The sequence below is a fragment of the Pristiophorus japonicus genome, chromosome 8, assembly GCF_044704955.1.
Source record: "Pristiophorus japonicus isolate sPriJap1 chromosome 8, sPriJap1.hap1, whole genome shotgun sequence".
NCBI lineage: Eukaryota > Metazoa > Chordata > Chondrichthyes > Pristiophoridae > Pristiophorus > Pristiophorus japonicus.
The window spans coordinates 159,781,797-159,801,412 of record NC_091984.1 but is presented as its reverse complement, the minus strand read 5'-3'; the positions used below and the strand labels follow the sequence as shown (position 1 = coordinate 159,801,412).

The 19,616-nt window shown below is 45.0% G+C and overlaps 1 protein-coding gene across 5 annotated transcripts in view; it reads left to right on the top strand.

Moving 5' to 3' along the window:
• Positions 1-19,616, top strand: part of rabgap1l (RAB GTPase activating protein 1-like) — a 626,729-nt gene that overhangs the window by 395,842 nt on the left and 211,271 nt on the right. For all 5 annotated transcript variants that reach the window (XM_070887463.1, XM_070887462.1, XM_070887464.1 and 2 more), the window contains one exon: positions 7,146-7,220. In XM_070887463.1, the coding sequence (XP_070743564.1) occupies positions 7,146-7,220 (75 nt within the window). The remainder of the gene's footprint in view (positions 1-7,145; positions 7,221-19,616) is intronic.

Genomic DNA, 19,616 nt, shown 5'->3' with positions numbered 1-19,616 from the left:
TTTTATAAAACACTGGTTAGTCCTCAGCTGAAGTATTGTGTTGAATTTTGGGCACCACATTTTAATGCAGATGTAAAGGCCTTGCAGAAGGTGCAGAGGAGATTTACTAGAATGGTACCAGGGATGAAGGACTTCAGTTATGTGGAGAGACTGGAGAAGCTAGAGTTGTTCTCCTTGGAGCACAAAAGAGAGGGGCATTTGGCCTTCATATCTAGGGGATTTGAGTATAGGAGCAGGGAGGTCTTACTGCAGTTATACAGGGTCTTGGTGAGGCCTCACCTGGAATATTGTGTTCAGTTTTGGTCTCCTAATCTGAGGAAGGACGTTCTTGCTATTGAGGGAGTGCAGCGAAGGTTCACCAGACTGATTCCCGGGATGGCGGGACTGACATATGAGGAGAGACTGGATCGACTGGGCCTGTATTCACTGGAAGGATGAGAGGGGATCTCATAGAAATGTATAAGATTTTGACGGGACTGGACAGGTTAGATGCGAGAAAAATGTTCCCGATGATGGGGAAGTCCAGAACCAGGGAACACAGTCTTAGGATAAGGGGTAGGCCATTTAGGACTGCACTGAGGAGAAACTTCTTCACTCAGAGAGTTGTTAACCTGTGGAATTCCCTGCCGCAGAGAGTTGTTGATGCCAGTTCATTGGATATATTCAAGAGGGAGTTAGATATGGCCTTTACGGCTAAAGGGATCAAAGGATATGGAGAGAAAGCATGAATGGGGTACTGAGGGAATGATCAGCCATGATCTTATTGAATGGCGGTGCAGGCTCGAAGGGCCGAATGGCCTACTCCTGCACCTATTTTCTATGTTTCACGTCGACGTGGACAGACTGGTGAAATGGGCAGACACGTGGCAGATGAAATTTAATAGAGAGAAGTGTGAGGAGATACATTTTGGTTGGAAGAATGAGGCCAGGCAACATAAACAAAATGTTACAATATTAAAGGGGTTGCAGGAAGAGAGAGACCTGGGGGTGTATGTCGACAAATCTTTGAAGGTGGAGGGACAAGTTGAGAAGACTGTTAAGAAAGCACATGGGATCCTGGGCATTGTTAATATCGGCAAAGAGTACAAAAGCAAGGAAGTCATACTAAACTTTTATAAAACATCGGTTCGGCCTCAGCTGGAGTATTGTATTTAAATTTGGGCACCGCACTTTAGGAAGGATGTGAAGGCTCCGGAGAAGGTGCAGAGGAGATTGACCAGAATGGTTCCAGGGATGAGGGACTTCAGTTACGTGGAGAGACTGGAGAAGCTGGGGTTGTTCTCCTTCGAGCAGAGAAGGTTATTTGATAGAATGTTTAAAATGATGCAGGATTTTGATAGAGTAAATAAGCAGAAACTGTTTCCAGTGGCAGATGGGTCGGTAACCAAAGGAAGAAAGAAGGACTTGCCTTACATTTAATGTTTTTTTTAGCAAAGTCCAATCTCACGTTTTTTTTCAAATAAAAGGCTCCTGAATAAAAGGTGCTTAATTTGCTGAATAAAAGTAGTTTTACAAAGAAACTAACAATAAGTAATGCTTTAGCTTGTCTGGGTAATTGGAAAACAACTCTCCCCAATTGTGTTGGAGAATCCTTTAATCCCTCTGTCCGCGTGTGTGAACAGATGGGAGACAGAATTATTTATTCGAAATTGAAGGCTGTGCAGTCGTTCAGGTTTGAGAGCATTGCAGAGTTAAAAAGGTTAAGAAATACTGGCGGATAATTAGAAGCCATCCAGGTTCAGGCGAGTAAGATGACCCGCTGATGTTTGTGTGCGAGGCGTAGTCTTTGTTTTGTATGATTATGTAAGGATCAGTGGCATGGATTGCATTAAGTGAGTCCACAACTTGTTTTGTATGTTCACTAATGTTTCCATTAAGCTGTGCAGCGGCCCGATAGAGTCTGGGGGTCTCGCGCAGGCTGTTAAAGTGGCCACATAGCCAGAAATATAATTGGAGGGAACATTAATGTTCACTCTACTACAACATAAAGCAGCTCAATGATTCGTATCAGACCTCATCTCAACCCAGTGTTCGCTCAGTCTGCATTAAGCCACTTAGGCCCCTGGGGCTCTAAACCCAAGAAGGTACCTCCAGCAAACCTGAATGTGTAACTGTAATGTATGCATACTCACAGATTGGTAGAGCTGTTGAGTTGGGAGTGGCTTAGCCATCACGTGGTGTTCACAAGACTCAATAAAACCCCAGCCAATTGGGTTTGGAGGATCTACGATGAGGCAGGTGGTTGTGAGCCTGGTGAATGAACTGGTAATGTGTCGTGTGATAAACCTTTGCTAATAAACCAATTAGTTCTTAATAGCAATATGTTGCTATGAATTCTTAAGCAAAGAATCCATGAAGCAAACACATGACAGTAACCCACTTCTATATAGTATGTGTGAATGATTCATTCTCCTGTATAGTATCTCTATATGTCATACTCCCAGTATGCACTGCACCCCCATTCCCCCATACTTTCCTGAAGTTCTGTTCTCATTGGAATCTTACAGCACAGAAGGAGGTAATTCAGCTCATTGTGCCTGTGCCGGCTCTTTGAACGAGCTATTCAATTAGTCCCACTCCCCTGCTATTCCCCACAGCCCTGGAAATTCCTCCCCTTGAAGTATTTATCCCCAGTTCCCCTTTGAAAGTTTCTATAGAATCTGCTTTCACCGCCCTTTCAGGCAGTGCATTCCAGATTATCATAACTCACTGCGTGAAAAGATTCTCCTCCTCTCCCCCGTGGGTCTTTTGCCAAATACCTTAAATCTGTGCCTTCTGGTTACTGATCCTCCTGCCAGTGGAAACACTTTCTCCCCATCTACTCTTGTCAAAATCCCTCATAATTTCAAACAGCTCTATTAAATCTCCCATTCTCCTTCTCTGCTCCAAGGAGAATAATCTCAGCTTCTCTGGCCTCTCCACATGAGTGAAGTCCCTCAATCCTGGAGCCATTCCAGTAAATCTCCCCTGCACCCTCTCCAAGGCCTTGACATCCTTCCTAAAGTGTGGTGCCCAGAATTGGACACAATACTCCAGTTGAGGCCTAACCAGTGATTTAGAAAGGTTTAGCATAACATTTAACAAAAAGTGGTTCTTGCATAAGATGTCGAATCATCATAATCGTTCAGTGAATCGAACCTTTGCTAAGTGGCAGCATGATGCGACTGATTGGGATATGCATTCTGTACTCAGTAATACGTGCCTCTGCTCTCAGAGGGAGCGACCCTTTGCTTGCTGGTATCCGTAAATTGATGAGGGGCCACTGTCATTCTGACGATGTAGTGACAGCGCCGCAATGAGATATAACTTAGATGGGCCTTTAATGATGCTCAGTCTTCGGTAAAGTGTCTCCACACTACTTACTGATTGTTATCTCCTTCATTTGCACAGACACACAGACCGAGACGTTCTATTCAGTAGTTCCACAGAAGGGAAGCCCCGTTATTAAAAACCTTATGAACATGTGTGTCTCACAGAGCAGGATTTGTTTTCTGTTGGCGGCTTATTCATAAAAAAATTCAGCTCCCCAGTCAGCAGCTTTAAATTATAGCTCAATAAACTTCTTTAGGAGTCAACTGTAAACAAGTCAAAGACGATCAGGGTTGTCAATACACTACTGTGCATGAAGGTGACTATTTTTCCCATATGCTTCACTGTGCAGATACCCAAAGACAGCCAATGAAGTACTTTCGAAGTGTAGTCACTGTTGTAATGTAGGAACCAATTTGTGCACAGCGAGCTCCCACAGTGAGATAAATGACCTGATCATCTGTCTTACTGATGTTGGTTGAGAGCCAAATGTTGGCCAGGATAACAGTGAAACTCCCCATAGCCCCTGCCTCTCCATCTCCCTCTCCTCTACAGCACTCCTTAAAACCCACCTCGCCCTCACCGCCGCCCCCCCCCGCAATCCGCAATATCTCGTTCTTTAGCTAGGCGTCAGTTTTATCTGACTACACCTCTGTGACATGCCTTGGACGTTTATCTACTTTAAAGGCGCCATATAAATGCGAGTTGTCCCAGCGATTCCCCAGAAAAGATAGACTACTCCAGTGCACCTGTGTCCGTGTATTGGCTTCCATGGCTTGTGAACCCTGAGGCTTATATAACCCCCGGTACAAGTTTGGTCAGATGTGCTGTTAGTGAGCACATGTTATCATATACACCAATAGTGGGCCATCTTTTTCTTTACACAATTCAGAGCAAAGCATGCACACACCTCAGCTGCTAATTGTTAACGGTTTGGCTGCCTTGCTGTTTAGATGTGGAATGATTGCCTTTGAAATAAAGTGTTTATTTCCAATAAAAACACAAATACAGGTAAAAAAAAAATCCATGTTGGCTCCAGGTGCCAGAATTGCTGATTTTAACTAGCGACCTGGTTAAACAGAGTATCCTATTATGACCGTGTTACCAGCAACTTGTATTTATATAGCGCCTTAAACAGAGTGAAACGTCCCAAGGCGCTTCACAGGAGTATTATGAGATAAAATATTTGACACACAGTTACGTCCAATTAAAAACAAGGGCATACAAAGTGTCCAAAACTAGTGGGAAGACAGAAGATTGGGAAGCTTTTAAAAGCCAGAAAAGAATGACTAAAACACTGATTAAGAAAGGGAAGATAGACTATGAAAGTAAGCTAGCACAAAATATAGAAACAGATAGCAAGAGTTTCTGTAGGTTTATGAAAAAGGAAAAGACTGGCTAAAGTAAATGTTGGCCTCTTAGAAGACGAAACCGGGGAATTAGTAATGGGGAACATGGAGATGGCAGAAACTCTGAACAAATATTTTGTATCAGTCTTTACGGTAGAGGACACAAACAATATTCCAACAGTGGATAGTCAAGGGGCTATGGGGCGGGGGGGGAGGAACTTAACTCAAGCACAATCACTAAGGAGGTGGTACTCAGTAAGATAATGGAACTAAAGGCAGATAAATTCCCTGGACCCGCTGGCTTGCATCCTAGGGTCTTAAGAAAAGTAGCGGCAGGGATTGTGGATGCATTGGTTGTAATTTACCAAAATTCCCTGGATTCTGGGGAGGTCTCAACAGATTGGAAAACTGCAAATGTAACGTCCCTATTTAAAAAAGGAGGTAGACAAAAAGCAGGAATCTATCGACCAGTTAGCCTAACATCTGTGGTTGGGAAAATGTTGGAGTCCATTATTAAAGAAGCAGTAGCAGGACATTTGGAAAAACAAAATTCGGTCAGACAGAGTCAGCATGGATTTATGAACGGGAAGTCATGTTTCACAAATTTGCTGGATTTCTTTGAGGATGTAACGAACAGGGTGGATAAAGGGCGAACCAGTGGATGTGGAGTATTTGGACTTCCAGAAGGCATTTGACAAGGTGCCACATAAAAGGTTACTGCACAAGATAAAAGTTCACGGGGTTGGGGTTAATATATTAGCATGGATAGAGGATTGGCTAACTAACAGAAAACAGAGAGTCGGGATAAATGGTTCATTCTCTGGTTGGCAATCAGTATCTAGTGGGGTGCTGCAGGGATCAGTGCTGGGACCCCAACTATTTACAATCTATATTAACAACTTGGAAGAAGGGACTGAGTGTAACGTAGCCAAGTTTGCTGACGATACAAAGATGGGAGGAAAAACAATGTGTGAGGAGGACACAAAAAACCTGCAAAAGTACATAGACAGCTAAGTGAGTGGGCAAAAATTTGGCAGATGGAGTATAATGTTGGAAAGTGTGAGATCATGCACTTTGGCAGAAAAAAATGGAAGAGCAAGTTATTATTTAAATGGAGAAAGATTGTAAAATGCTGCATTACAGCGGTACCTGGGGGTACTTGTGCATGAAACACAAAAGGATAATATGCAGGTACAGCAAATGATCAGCAAGGCCAATGGAATCTTGGCCTTTATTGCAAAGAGGATGGAGTATAAAAGCAGGGAAGCCTTACTACATCTATACAGGGTATTGGTGAGGCCACATCTGAAATACTGCGTGCAGTTTTGGTTTCCATATTTCCGAAAGGATATACTTGCTTTGGAGGCAGTTCAGAAAAGGTTCACTAGGTTGATTCCGGGGATGAGGGGGTTGACTTATGAGGAAAAGTAGAGTAGGTTGGGCCTCTACTCATTGGAATTCAGAAGAATGAGAGGTGATCTTATCGAAACGTATAAGATTATAAGGGGGCTTGACAAGGTGGATGCAGAGAGGATGTTTCCACTGATGAGGGAGACAAGAACTAGAGGGCATGATCTTAGAATAAGGGGCTGCCCATTTAAAACAGACTTGAGGAGGAATTTTTCTTCTCAGAGGGTTGTAAATCTGTGGAATTCGCTGCCTCAGAGAGCTGTGGAAGCTGGGACATTGAATAAATTTAAGACAGAAATAGACAGTTTCTTAAACGATAAGGGAATAAGGGGTTATGGGGAGCGGGCGGGGAAGTGGAGTTGAGTCCATGATCTGATTAGCCATGATCTTATTGAATGGCAGAACAGGCTTGAGGGGCCATATGGCCTACTCCTGTTTCTATTTCTTATGTTCTTGTGACTAGAAATTTGCAGAGGTGACCAAAAGCTTGGTCAAAGAGGTATGTTTTAAGGAGCATTTTAAAAGGAGGAAAGAAAGGTAGTGAGGGAGGGAGTTCCAGAGCTTGGGGCCTAGGCAACAGAAGGCATGGCCACCAATGGTTGAGCGATTATAATCAGGGATACTCAAGAGGGCAAAATTTGAGGAGCTCAGATATCTCTGGGGGTTGTGGAGATTACAGGGATAGGGAGGGGTGAGGCCATGGAGGGATTTGTAAACAAGGATGAGAATTTTGAAATCGAGGCATTGCTTAACCCAAAGCCAGTGTAGGTCAGTGAGCACTGGGGTGATGGGTGAGCAGGACTTGGTGTGAGTTAGGACTCAGGCAGCCGAGTTTTGGATCACCTCTAGTTTACGTAGGGTAGAATGTGGGAGGCCAGCCAGGAGTGAGTTGGAGTAGTCAAGTCTAGAGCCTGTTACCATAAGAATCCAGGTTGAAAACGTACCATTCCATTAAACTGTAAGCTGCTTTTGTTGGTTTGAACCTGGCGGGGACACAACACCGCAAACCACGGGAGCAGTGCTAGGGTAACTTGCGACTGAGCTTCGGTTTTCATTGCTGTCTCTTCTTCTCCGCAGGCGTACTCTGTGCACGATGAGGACATTGGCTATTGCCAGGGCCAGTCTTTCCTTGCTGCTGTTCTCCTGCTACATGTAAGTAGAGCGCTTTGCGTCATGCCATATGCAGCACTTCCAACCTTAGCCACAATGGGGGTCACTTTCAGCTTCCCCGGCTGGGCGGTAACCCAACCAATGAAATCAGTGGGGGTTCTGCAATGGGCATGCAGTCAGTGCCACAAGGTGGCAAGGTTGAAACTCACGCCTAGGAGCTAAATTTAAAAAGTAGGACCTCAAAAGTAGTAATCTCAGGATTGCTGCCCGTGCCACGTGCTAGTCAGAGTAGGAATCGCAGGATAGCTCAGATGAATACGTGGCTTGAGGAGTGGTGCAGAAGGGAGGGATTCAAATTCCTGGGACATTGGAACTGGTTCTGGGGGAGGTGGGACCAGTACAAACCAGACGGTCTGCACCTGGGCTGGACTGGAACCAATGTCCTAGGGGAAGTGTTTGCTCGTGCTGTTGGGGAGGGGTAAAACTAATATGGCAGGGGGATGGGAACCTATGCAGGGAAGTAGAATGGGGGCAGAAGCAAAAGATAGAAAGAAGAAAAGTAAAAGTGGAGGGCAGAGAAACCCAAAGCAAAAAGTGTCACATTACAGCAAAATCCTAAAGGGGCAAAGGGTGTTAAAAAGACAAGCCTGAATGCTCTGTGCCTCAATGCGAGGAGTATTCGGAATAAGGTGGACGAATTAACTGCGCAGTTAATGGATATGATGTAATTGGCATCACGGAGACATGGCTCCAGAGTGACCAAGGCTGGGAACTCAACATCGAGGGGTATTCAACATTTAGGAAGGATGGGCAGAGAAGAAAAGGAGGTGGGGTGGCGTTGCTGGTTAAAGAGGAAATTAACGCAATAGTAAGGAAGGACATCAGCTTGGATGATGTGGAATCTGTATGGGTGGAGCTGTGGAATACCAAAGGATAGAGAACGCTAGTGGGAGTTGTGTACAGACCACCAAACAGTAGTAGGGAGGTTGGGGACAGCATTAAACAAGAAATTAGGGATGCGTGCAATAAAGGTACAGCAATTATCATGGGTGACTTTAATCTACATATTGACTGGGCTAACCTAACTGGTAGCAATGCGATGGAGGAGGATTTCCTGGAGTGTATTAGGGATGGTTTCCAGACCAATATATCAACTAGAGGGCTGGCCATCCTAGACTAGGTGATGTGTAATGAGAAAGGACTGATTAACAATCTTGTTGTGCGAGGCACCTTGGGGAAGAGTGACCATAATATGGCAGAATTCTTTATTAAGATGTAGAGTGACACAGTTAATGCAGAGACTAGGGTCCTGAACTTGGGGAAAAGTAACTTCGATGGTATGAGACATGACTTGGCTAGAATAAACTGCCGAGTGATACTTAAAGGGTTGAAGGTGGATAGGCAATGGCAAACATTTAAAGATCACATGGATGAACATCAACAATTGTACATCCCTGTCTGGAGTAAAAATAAAACGGGGAAGGTGGCTCAGCCGTGGCTAACAAGGGAAATTAAGGATAGTGTTAAATCCAAGGAAGAGGCATATAAATTGGCCAGAAAAAGCAGCAAACCTGAGGACTGGGAGAATAATTATACAGCAGAGGAGGATAAAAAGGGTTGAATTTGGAGGGGAAAAATAGAGTATGAGAGGAAGCTTGCTGAGAACATAAAAACTGACTGCAAAAGCTTTATAGATATGTGAAGAGAAAAAGATTAGTGAAGGCAAACGTAGGTCCTTTGCAGTCAGATTCAGGTGAATGTATAATGGGGAACAAAGAAATGGCAGACCAGTTAAACAAATACTTTGGTTCTGTTTTCACGAAGGAGACACAAATAAGCTTCCGGTAATACTAGGGGACCGAGGGTCTAGTGAGAAGGAGGAACTGAAGGATATCCTTATAAAGTGGGAAATTGTGTTAGGGAAATTGATGGGATTGAAGGCCGATAAATCCCCGGGGCCTGATAGTCTGCATCCCAGAGTACTTAAGGAAGTGGCCATAGAAATAGTGGATGCATTGGTGATCATTTTCCAACAGTCTGTCGACTGTGGATCAGTTCCTATGGACTGGAGGGTAGCTAATGTAACACCACTTTTTAAAAAAGGAGGGAGAGAGAAAACGGGTAATTATAGACTGGTTAGCCTGACATCAGTAGTGGGGAAAATGTTGGAATCAATTATTAAAGATATAATAGCAGTGCATTTGGAAAGCAGTGACAGGATCGGTCCAAGTCAGCATGCATTTATGAAAGGGAAATCATGCTTGACAAATCTTCTGAAAGTTTTTGAGGATGTAATGAGTAGAGTGGACAAGGGAGAACCAGTGGATGTGGTGTATTTGGACTTTCAAAAGGCCTTTGACAAGGTCCCACACAAGAGATTGGTGTGCAAAATCAAAACACATGGTATTGGGGGGGTAATGTACTGATGTGGATAGAGAACAGGTTGGCTGACAGGAAGCAGAGAGTCGGGATAAACGGGTCCTTTTCAGAATGGCAGGCATTGACTAGTGGAGTTCTGCAGGGCTCAGTGCTGGGACCCCAGCTATTTACAATATACATTAATGATTTAGATGAAGGAATTGAGTGTAATATCTCGAAGTTTGCAGACGACACTAAGCTGGGTGGCAGTGTGAGCTGTGAGGGGGACACTAAAAGGCTGCAGGGTGACTTGGATAGGTTAGGTGAGTGGGCAAATGCATGGCAAATGCAGTATAATGTGGATAAATGTGAGGTTATCCACTTTGGGGGCAAAAACACGAAGGCAGAATATTATCTGAATGGCAGCAGATTAGGAAAGGCGGAGGTGCAACGAGACCTGGGTGTCATGGTACATCAGTCATTGAAAGTTGACATGCATTTACAGCGGGCGGTGAAGAAGACAAAAGATATGTTGGCCTTCATAGCTAGGAGATTTGAGTATAGGAGTAGGGAGGTCTTAACTGCAGTTGTACAAGGCCTAGGTGAGGCCTCACCTGGAATATTGTGTTCAGTTTTGGTCTCCTAATCTGAGGAAGGACGTTCTTGCTATTGAGGGAGTGCAGCGAATGTTCACCAGACTGATTCCAGGGATGGCAGGACTGACATGAGGAGAGACTGGATCAACTGGGCCTTTATACACTGGAGTTTAGAAGGATGAGAGGGGATCTCATAGAAACTTACAAGATTCTGACGGGACTGGATAGGTTAGATGCGGGAAGAATGTTCCCGATGATGGGGAAGTCCAGAACCAGGGGACACAGTCTTAGGATAAGGGGTAAGCCATTTAGGATTGAGATGAGGAGAAACTTCTTCACTCAGAATTGTTAACCTGTGGAATTCCCTGCCGCAGAGAGTTGTTGATGCCAGTTCATTGGATATATTCAAGAGGGAGTTAGATATGGCCCTTACGGCTAAGGGGATCAAGCGTTATGGAGGGAAAGCAGGAAAGGAGTGCTGAGGGAATGATCAGCCATGATCTTACTGAATGGTCGTGCAGGCTCGAATGGCCGACTCCTGCATCTATGTTTCTATGTTTCTAAATAAGTTTCACGTGAGAGGATTTTTACGTTCACTGCATTACCTTCCAAACCCGCAAGCACAGGCTGGGAAGACGAGGGGTTATGGAAGGTAAGAGAAAGACTTGCATTTCTGTAGTGCCTTTCATGACCTCAGGATGGCCCAAACGCTTTACAGCCAATGAAGTACTTTTGAAGTGTTGTCGCTGTTGTAATGTAGGAAACATTGTTGTAATGCAGCCAATTTGCACACAGCAAGATCCCACAAACATAATCTGGACATTATCACATTGCTGTTTATCTACTGGCTCTTGCTGAGTTTTTAGAAGTCACCATCATCATAGGCAGTCCCTCGAGTCGAGGATGACTTGCTTCCATGTCAAAAAGTTCACAATGTTTCAATGAAGGACCTAATATTCCAGAATTATATCCTGAAGGATGGAAGATGCCTGTTCTTGGATTTTTTTAACATGGGGTAGCCGTTGCACACCAGCCACCACACGGGCTTGACAGAGCTAGGTCTTGGTCCAGTGGCAAGGGTTAACCAGGACGACTGGAGACCAGCTCTGCTGCACGGACCTAGTGCGCACACATATCGCAGTGTGGGCTGGCTCATGCTGCCCCTGGGCCCTCTCCTCTCCTGGGCCCCGATCACATCCCGCTGCAATCTCTCGCCTCTCCTTCGCCCCGACCTGGATTGTTGGAAGAGAGTTAACAGGGAGGCGGAGGAGAGACAGCAAAGAAGACAAGCTGCTCGCAAAGGGTGGAGGAGGGGGAGGGCTCTCAGCAGGAGGCCTTAACCACCCTCGGGTCTTCAGGGAGCACTTCGCCTACCTGTAGCCAAGCCAGGAGCAGTGGGCCCAAGTTTCCACAAGAAAGAAAACGGGCGCCCCTCCGAGCTGGGCGCCCGTTTTTCGCGCCTAAAACGGCGCCTAAAAAAATCCTCGGTAGTCTGCACCTACTTACAGGTGCTCTGGCCCTTGGCGCAGTCAGCACGAGCTGTGGGGGGGCGGAGCCAGGTCCCGGCGCTGAAAACAGTGCCGGGACCTCTGCACATGCGCGCTACAGTCGGCACGCAAGTGCAGTAGCTCCAGGCGCCGAACTGTGTGGGAGGGGCCCGAAGCACGCAGCCCCTAGCCCTGGCCCAATGGCCTCACTGGGGCTCCTCCCACGGCCAGCTCCTGCTCCCCGCCTGACCAGACCCGACACTCGCTCTCCCCCGCCCCCCCCCCCCCCCCACCCCCGCCGACCAGACCCGACCCGACACCTGCTCCCCCGACCCGACACCAGCTCCCCCCCCCGCCCCGAGACCCGTTCCCCCCGCACCGACCCGAGACCCGACACCCGCTCTCCCCCCCCCCCCCCCCCCCGACTGACCCGACCCGCGCTCCTGTTCCCCGACCCGACGCCCCCCTCTCTCTCTCTCCCTCCCTCCCTCCCTCCCTCTCTCTCCCTCCCTCCCTCCCTCTCTCTCTCTCTCTCTCTCTCTCTCTCCCTCCCTCTCCCCCTCCCCTCTCTCTCTCTCCCTCCCCCCCTCCCCTCTCTCTCTCCATCCCTCTCCCCCTCCCCCTCCCCTCTCTCTCTCCATCCCTCTCCCCCTCCCCTCTCTCTCTCCCTCCCTCTCTCTCTCCCTCCCCTCTCTCTCTCCCTCCCTCCCTCCCCCTCTCTCCCTCCCTCCCTCTCTCTCCCTCCCTCCCTCTCTCTCCCTCTCTCTCTCTCTCTCTCTCTCCCCCTCCCCCTCCCCCTCCCGCTCAGCGGCACGAACGGCTGCAGAATTCTCCCTGGCTGAAGCACTTTCACACAGGTAGGAAGATGGTTTATTTAATCTTTTCATGGCTTATAAATGTTTATTTAGGTTGGATTTATTTGTATAATATTTGTAGAAGTATAAATAAGGATTTATTGTCGAATTTAATGAGTTCCCTCCCCCCTCCCCCCCACCTCGTTCTGGACGCCTAATTTGTAACCTGCGTCTGATTTTTTAATGTGTAGAACAGGTTTTTTCAGTTCTACAAAAATCTTCACTGGCTCCATTCTACTTTAGTTTGGAGTACATTTTCACTGTGGAAACTTTCAAATCAGGCGTCAGTGGCTGGACACGCCCCCTTTTGAAGAAAAAATTCTGTTCTAAACTCGAACTGTTCTACCTGACTAGAACTGCAGAAAAAAAAATGTGGAGAATTGCGATTTCTAAAATAGTCCGTTCTCCACCAGTTGCTCCTAAAAATCAGGCGCGAATCATGTGGAAACTTGGGCCCAGTGTGTTCGGCAGCTCCACTTCACCACGGAGGCGGTCACAGAACTGTGCCACCTCTTGGAACCAGACCTGCAGCCTCTGAGCAGGGCGACGGTGCTGCCAGTGGCCCTCAAGGTCACCCTGGCCTGAATGTTTTCGCCAGCGGATCCTATACCAGACAAAATAGCAAACATCTCACAGTTCATCGCCCATCATTGCATCTGGGAGATCACAGTGGCTCTGTATGCTAGCAGAAGGGACCGAGTGTAATGTAACATAGTAACATAGAAAATAGGTGCAGGAGTAGGCCATTCGGCCCTTCGAGCCTGCACCGCCATTCAATAAGATCATGGCTGATCATTCCCTCAGTACCCCTTTCCTGCTTTCTCTCCATACCCCTTGATCCCCTTAGCCATAAGGGCCATATCTAACTCCCTCTTGAATATATCCAATGAACTGGCATCAACAACTCTCTGCGGCAGGGAATTCCATGGGTTAACAACTCTCTGAATGAAGAAGTTTCTCCTCATCGCAGTCCTAAATGGCCTACCCCTTATCCTTAGACTGTGTCCTCTGGTTCTAGACTTCCCCAACATCGGGAACATTCTTCCCGCATCTAACCTGTCCAGTCCCGTCAGAATTTTGTAAGTTTTTATGAGATCCCCTCTCATCCTTCTAAACTCCAGTGAATAAAGGCCCAGTTGATCCAGTCTCTCCTCATATGACAGTCCAGCCATCCGTGGAATTAGTCTGGTGAGCCTTCGCTGCACTCCCTCAATAGCAAGAACGTCCTTCCTCAGATTAGGAGACCAAAACTGAACACAATATTCCAGGTGAGGCCTCACTAAGGCCCTGTGCAATTGCAGTAAGACCTCCCTGCTCGTATACTCAAATCCCCTAGCTATGAAGACCAAAATACCATTTCCCTTCGTCATCGCCTGCTATACCTGTATGCCAACCTTCAATGACTTGATGAACCATGACACCCAGGTCTCGTTGCACTTCCCCTTTTCCTAATCTGCCACTGTGATATCTTCACAGTTCACAGCACACACAGCTCCTAATATGGCAGGCAGCTCTCTCGGAAGCCTCCGGAATCTGCCTGGTTCTGTTTATTATTAACTCTGCAGTTGCAGTACAGAATACGTCCACATCCACAGTGTGGAGCTACAAACATTACAAGCTTACAGACATTACACTTCTCCCTCCTTAATGAAGAAGCCATCATAACAAACATCATAACATCATGTTTATACATAACACAAGATATAATTTTAATTTTCCATATTTACAAATTTAACTTTACCACTTGTTTTCTCTTTTGAAGAGGATACCTTCGCTCTTGAACACAACCTTCCAAACATGGTGTTGATTTCACACTCATTTGCGGCTCATCCTGAGGAACATTTTCCTCCACAGAATTTCCTTGATTTTAATTTGAACTCACTCTAACTTCAGGCTCTTTGTTTTCCTGACTCGGACTCAGACTTTCATTCTGATTCTCTCCTGAATTTGTTTCCAGTACATTGGATTTAGGATTTGCTACCGGTGTATCAAAACTATCTGATGAGTCAGAAATAATTGAATCATTCCCACCTTCAACTCCTTCCATGTCTGTAGGTAAAATATGATCAATATGAACAAACCTAACCTGTCCATTATCAAACATCTTTACCAAATATATGCGAGGACCACATATCTTCACCACTCTTCCTGGTAACCACTTTAACCATTTATGGTGATGGTTCTTCACTCTCACCTCCTGGTTTAATTTCACACTTCTCTCTTTTACTCTACCTCTATCATGATTCTCTTTCTGTCTTAATTGTGTCTTTTCTACGGACTGTGCCAAATTTGGCTTTAACAACGAGAATCTTGTTCGTGGCTGTCGTTTGAGAAACAACTCTGCTGGTATTCAACCAGAAGTTGTATGAGGAGTATTTCGATATGTCATCAATCAAAAAATTAGCCAATTTGTGAACCAATGACAACTGTCATTTCCTTGGATTTGGATCTAACATTTGTTTTATGAGGGCACGTTTTACAATTTGTACAGTGCACTCTGCTGCACCATTCGAAGCAGGATGGTATGGTGGAACCTTGGTATGTTTCACACCATTTTTGCTCGTGAATTGTGCAAATTCTTCTGAGCGAAATTGTGGTCCATTATCCGAAACAATCTCTTCAGGGAGGCCAAATGAAGAAAATAATTTTCACAAAATGTCCAATGTTTTACTTCTTATTTTCCACATTGGAAACACCTCAACCCACTTTGAATGGCTATCAATCACAATGAACAATTGTTGTCCTTCTAACTCAGCAAAATCAATATGTAGCCTTTGCCACACCCTGGGAGGCCATTTCCATGGCTGTAATGGTACTGGTGGTGGTTGCTTGCTTACTGATTGACATGTCATACACTGACTCACGATGTACTCTTATATCTTTATCAAGACTTGGCCACCATAAATAACTGCGTGCAAAACTCTTGGTCAAGCACATTCCCAGGTGCTGGTCATGGAGGTCTCCTAATAATTTGGACCTGAATTTATTTGGTATAACTACTCTTGCACCCCACATGATACAATCTTTATCGACTGATAATTGATTCCTACAAATGAAGAATGGATATGTATCTTTATCTGTTACCTGGTTTGGCCATCCATTTACAATATACTCATACACCTTTGACATCACTGGGTCACGTTTGGTTGCTCTACCAATCTCTTCAGCTGTGACTGGCAGTTCATCAATATATGAAAAATAAAACACTCTTCCCTATCGGGTGTAACTTTGATGGGGAAGGCAATCTAGACATTGCATCAGCATTACTGTGATCAGCTGATCATCTGTATTCAATATCATATGTATATGCTGACAAAATCAAAGCCCATCTCTGCATTCGGGCTGCAGCTAATGTTGAAACTGGGGACTTTGGATGGAATATTGCTGTTTGGGGCTTATGGTCCGTAACGATGGTAAACTTACGACCATACAAGTATTTGTGAAACTTCTTGACCCCAAAAATTAATGCCAAAGCTTCCCTTTCAATTTGCGCATAGTTACTCTCACTGGCACTGAGAGTGCGTGAAGCAAAAGCAATTGGTCTCTCCTCCCCACTACTTAATACATGAGAGATTACTGCCCCAACTCCATACGGAGAGACATCACTTGCTAGCTTAATCTCCTTAGATATGTCATAGTGAACTAACATGGTGCTCTCTACCAATTTGCTTTTACACTCCTTGAATGCTGCATCGCATTCTTTTGACCACTTCCAATGGACCTGTTTTTTCAAAAGTTCATTCAGTGGATGTAATACTGAAGCCAAATTTGGTAGGAACTTCCCATAATAGTTCAAAAGACCCAAGAATGAACGAAGTTCAGTGACATTCCTGGGAGTGGGTGCATTTCTAATTGCATCCAATTTTTCCATGGTTGGATGTAAACTATCTTTGTCTACTCTGTACCCTAAGTACTCCACTGAGTTTTTAAATAACTCACACTTACGAGCAGACACTCGTACTCTGCTTCTCTAGCCATTTGAGGACTTCATTCAATATGTTGTTATGAATTTGCCTATTTGATGCTGAAATTAGTATGTCATCCAAATAACATACTACCCCTTCAATACCTTGCAAAATCTGGTTCATCACCCCTTGGAATATGGCAGGGGCGGAAGACACTCCAAACGGTAGCCTATTAAATTGATATAGGCCTAAATGAGTATTTATAGTCAAACATGACTTGGACTCCTCATCTCGTTCAAGCTGTAAGTAGGCATTCGTAAGATCCAGTTTTGAGAAGATCTGACCACCTGTCAGTGTTGTGAACAAATCTTCTATATTCGGCAATGTATTGGGGACATTACCCTCTCGAACCTGGTTTACGGTTACTTTATAATCACCACACAATCTTACCTTATCATCGGACTTAGGTACAACAACAATGGGTGCAGCCCAATTACATTGATCGATCTTACAAATAATGTTCTCAGTCTCTAGTCTTTTGAGTTCTTGCTCAACTTTCTCCTTGAGTGCCTATGGTACGGAACGTGGCTTGTAGTAAACCGATCTAGCGTCCTTCTGTACCCTGACACTCGCCTTGAAGCCTTGGATCAGACTGCCCGTTTTGCAGAACGCCTTCGGATACTTCTTGATAACCTCATCCGTTGATGAAAATCTCGCTTCCACACAGAAAATCTTACTCCAATCCATCTTCAGTGAGCTTAACCAATTTCTTCCTAGGAAGGCAAACTTGTCGCCTTTCACTACTATTAGAGGCAAATTCTGAAATTTATCTTTACATTTCACAGGTACAGTGATATGACCTACCACAGGAATTTTCTCTCTCAAGTAGCCTCGCAGCTCTATCTTGGATTTCTCCAGTTGGAAGTCACGCAATTTGTCGCGGTATAGTGACTCCGGTACTACACTCACGGGTGCACCCATGTCAATTTCCATTGGTATCTTGAATCCCACAACATCTATGTGGACTTTGATGCTTTCCGAATCGCTGTCCATTAACCTCGTGCTCCTGATGACGTGTAACTCTAACATCTCCTCGTCCTGTTGTTGTTCTTCCATGCTATGTAGTCTCTTGGGATTTCTACTCATAGCTTTGAACGCTGGACTCATAGCTTTAAAAACTGGTTTACCCTTCAATCGGCATGCCTTCACAAGGTGCCCAGTCTTTCTGCAGAAGAAACACTCTGCCTTCACGTATGGACAACTTTGAGCAATGTGTTGTCCCAGGCACCTTTCGCATGACTTTGGCGCTCTGTTAGAATTTCCAGTTTCTGAGACTTTGGCCCCCCACCATCTTTTACTTTGAACCTGCAGGTGATTTATCTCGGTTGACTGACGACCGTAATTATTATTTAATTCTCGGGAATATTGTTCGGCCATGCCCATCGCTGTCTGACAAGCAATCTTAAAAGTCAAGTCATCTGTCGTCAATAACTTCCTTCTGATCGCATCATTTTTCACGCCACAAACAAAACGATCCCGTAATGCTCGGTTTTGAAAGTTTCCAAAATTACAGTGCATTGTAAGCTTTTTTAATGCTACGATGTAATCACTGATATTTACATCAGCCTTTTGATTCCGAATCCCAAACGATAGCTTTCAGAAATTTCTAACGGTTTGGGGTTATAGTGCTGCTCCAGCTTCGTTAAAATCTCTTTAAGCGTTGTGTTCTTTGGCTCGTCAGGCACAAGCAGATTTACAAGGGTTTCGTACAATGCCAGACCCACCACCGATAAGAAAATTGCTTTCTTACATTCCAACACAGCCCAGTTCTGGACTGCATTGTCTGGAACTTCGATAATGTTATTTGCAGTGAAATACATTTCCAGCCAATCCAGATACACTTTAAAATGTTCCCGCGGTCGTGTCTATATTCCCCCAAATGTCCGATTACACCTGCCATTTTAATCTCTAGCTGTTCACACCGTGTGCTGTATTTTACCTTGGATTCTGTAGCTTTTTCCAAAGACAGAAACTTCCAAAGTCTCTCTGTTGGCTGGCTGAATCCTTCATCAACAAAATTTAAGCTTTAAGTCATCTGAAAAATCGCATCTCGCTGCCAGATGTGATATCTTTTCAGAGCACAGCACACACAGCTCCTAACATGGCAGGCAGCTCTCTCGGAAGCCTCCGGAATTTGCCTGGTTCTGTTTATTATTAACTATGCAGTTGCAGTACACAATAGGTCCACATCCACAGTGTGGAGCTACAAACATTATAAGCTTACAGACATTACAGCTGCCATTCAGATAATATTCTGCCTTCGTTTTTTTGCCCCCAAAATGGATAACCTCTCATTTATCCACATTATACTGCATAATGTAGCCAAGTTTGCTGATGATACAAAGATGGGTGGGAAAGCAAGTTGTGAGGGAGACACACAAAATCTGCAAAGGGATATAGACAGGCTAAGAGAGTGGGCAAACATTTGGCAGATGGAGTATAATGTGGGCAAATGTGAGGTTATCCACTTTGGTAAGAAAAATAAAAAAGCAAATTATTATTTAAATAGGGAGCGATTACAAAATGCTGCAGTACAGAGAGACCTGGGGGTCCTTGTGAATGAAACTCAAAGTGAGTATGCAGGTACTGCAAGTAATTAGGAAAGCAAATGGAAAGTTGGCCTTTATTGCAAAGGGGATGGAGTATAAAAGTAGGGAAGTCCTACCGCACCTGGAGTTCTGCGTACAGTTTTGGTCTCCTTATTTAAGGAGGGATATACTTGCATTAGAGGCAGTTCAGACAAGGTTCACTAGGTTGATTTCTGAGATGAAGGGGGATTGACTTATGAAGAAAGGTTGAGCAGGTTGGGCCTCTACTCATTGGAGTTTAGAAGACTGGAGAGGTGATCTTATTGAAACATATAAGATTCTGAGGGGGCTTGATAGGGTAGATGCAGAGAAGATGTTTCCTCTCATGGGGAAATCTAGATCTAGTCTCAGAATAAGGGGTCGCCCATTTAAAACTGAGATGAGGAGGAATTTCTTCTCTGAGGGTTGTAAATCTATAGAATTCTCTGTCCTAGAGAGCTGTGGAGGCTGGGTCATTGAATATATTTAAGGTGGAGATAGACAGATTTTTGAATGATGAGGGCGTGAAGGGTTATGGGGAGCGGGCAGGGAAGTGGAGCTGAGGCCAAGATCAGATCAGCCATGATCTTATTGAATGACGGAGCAGGCTC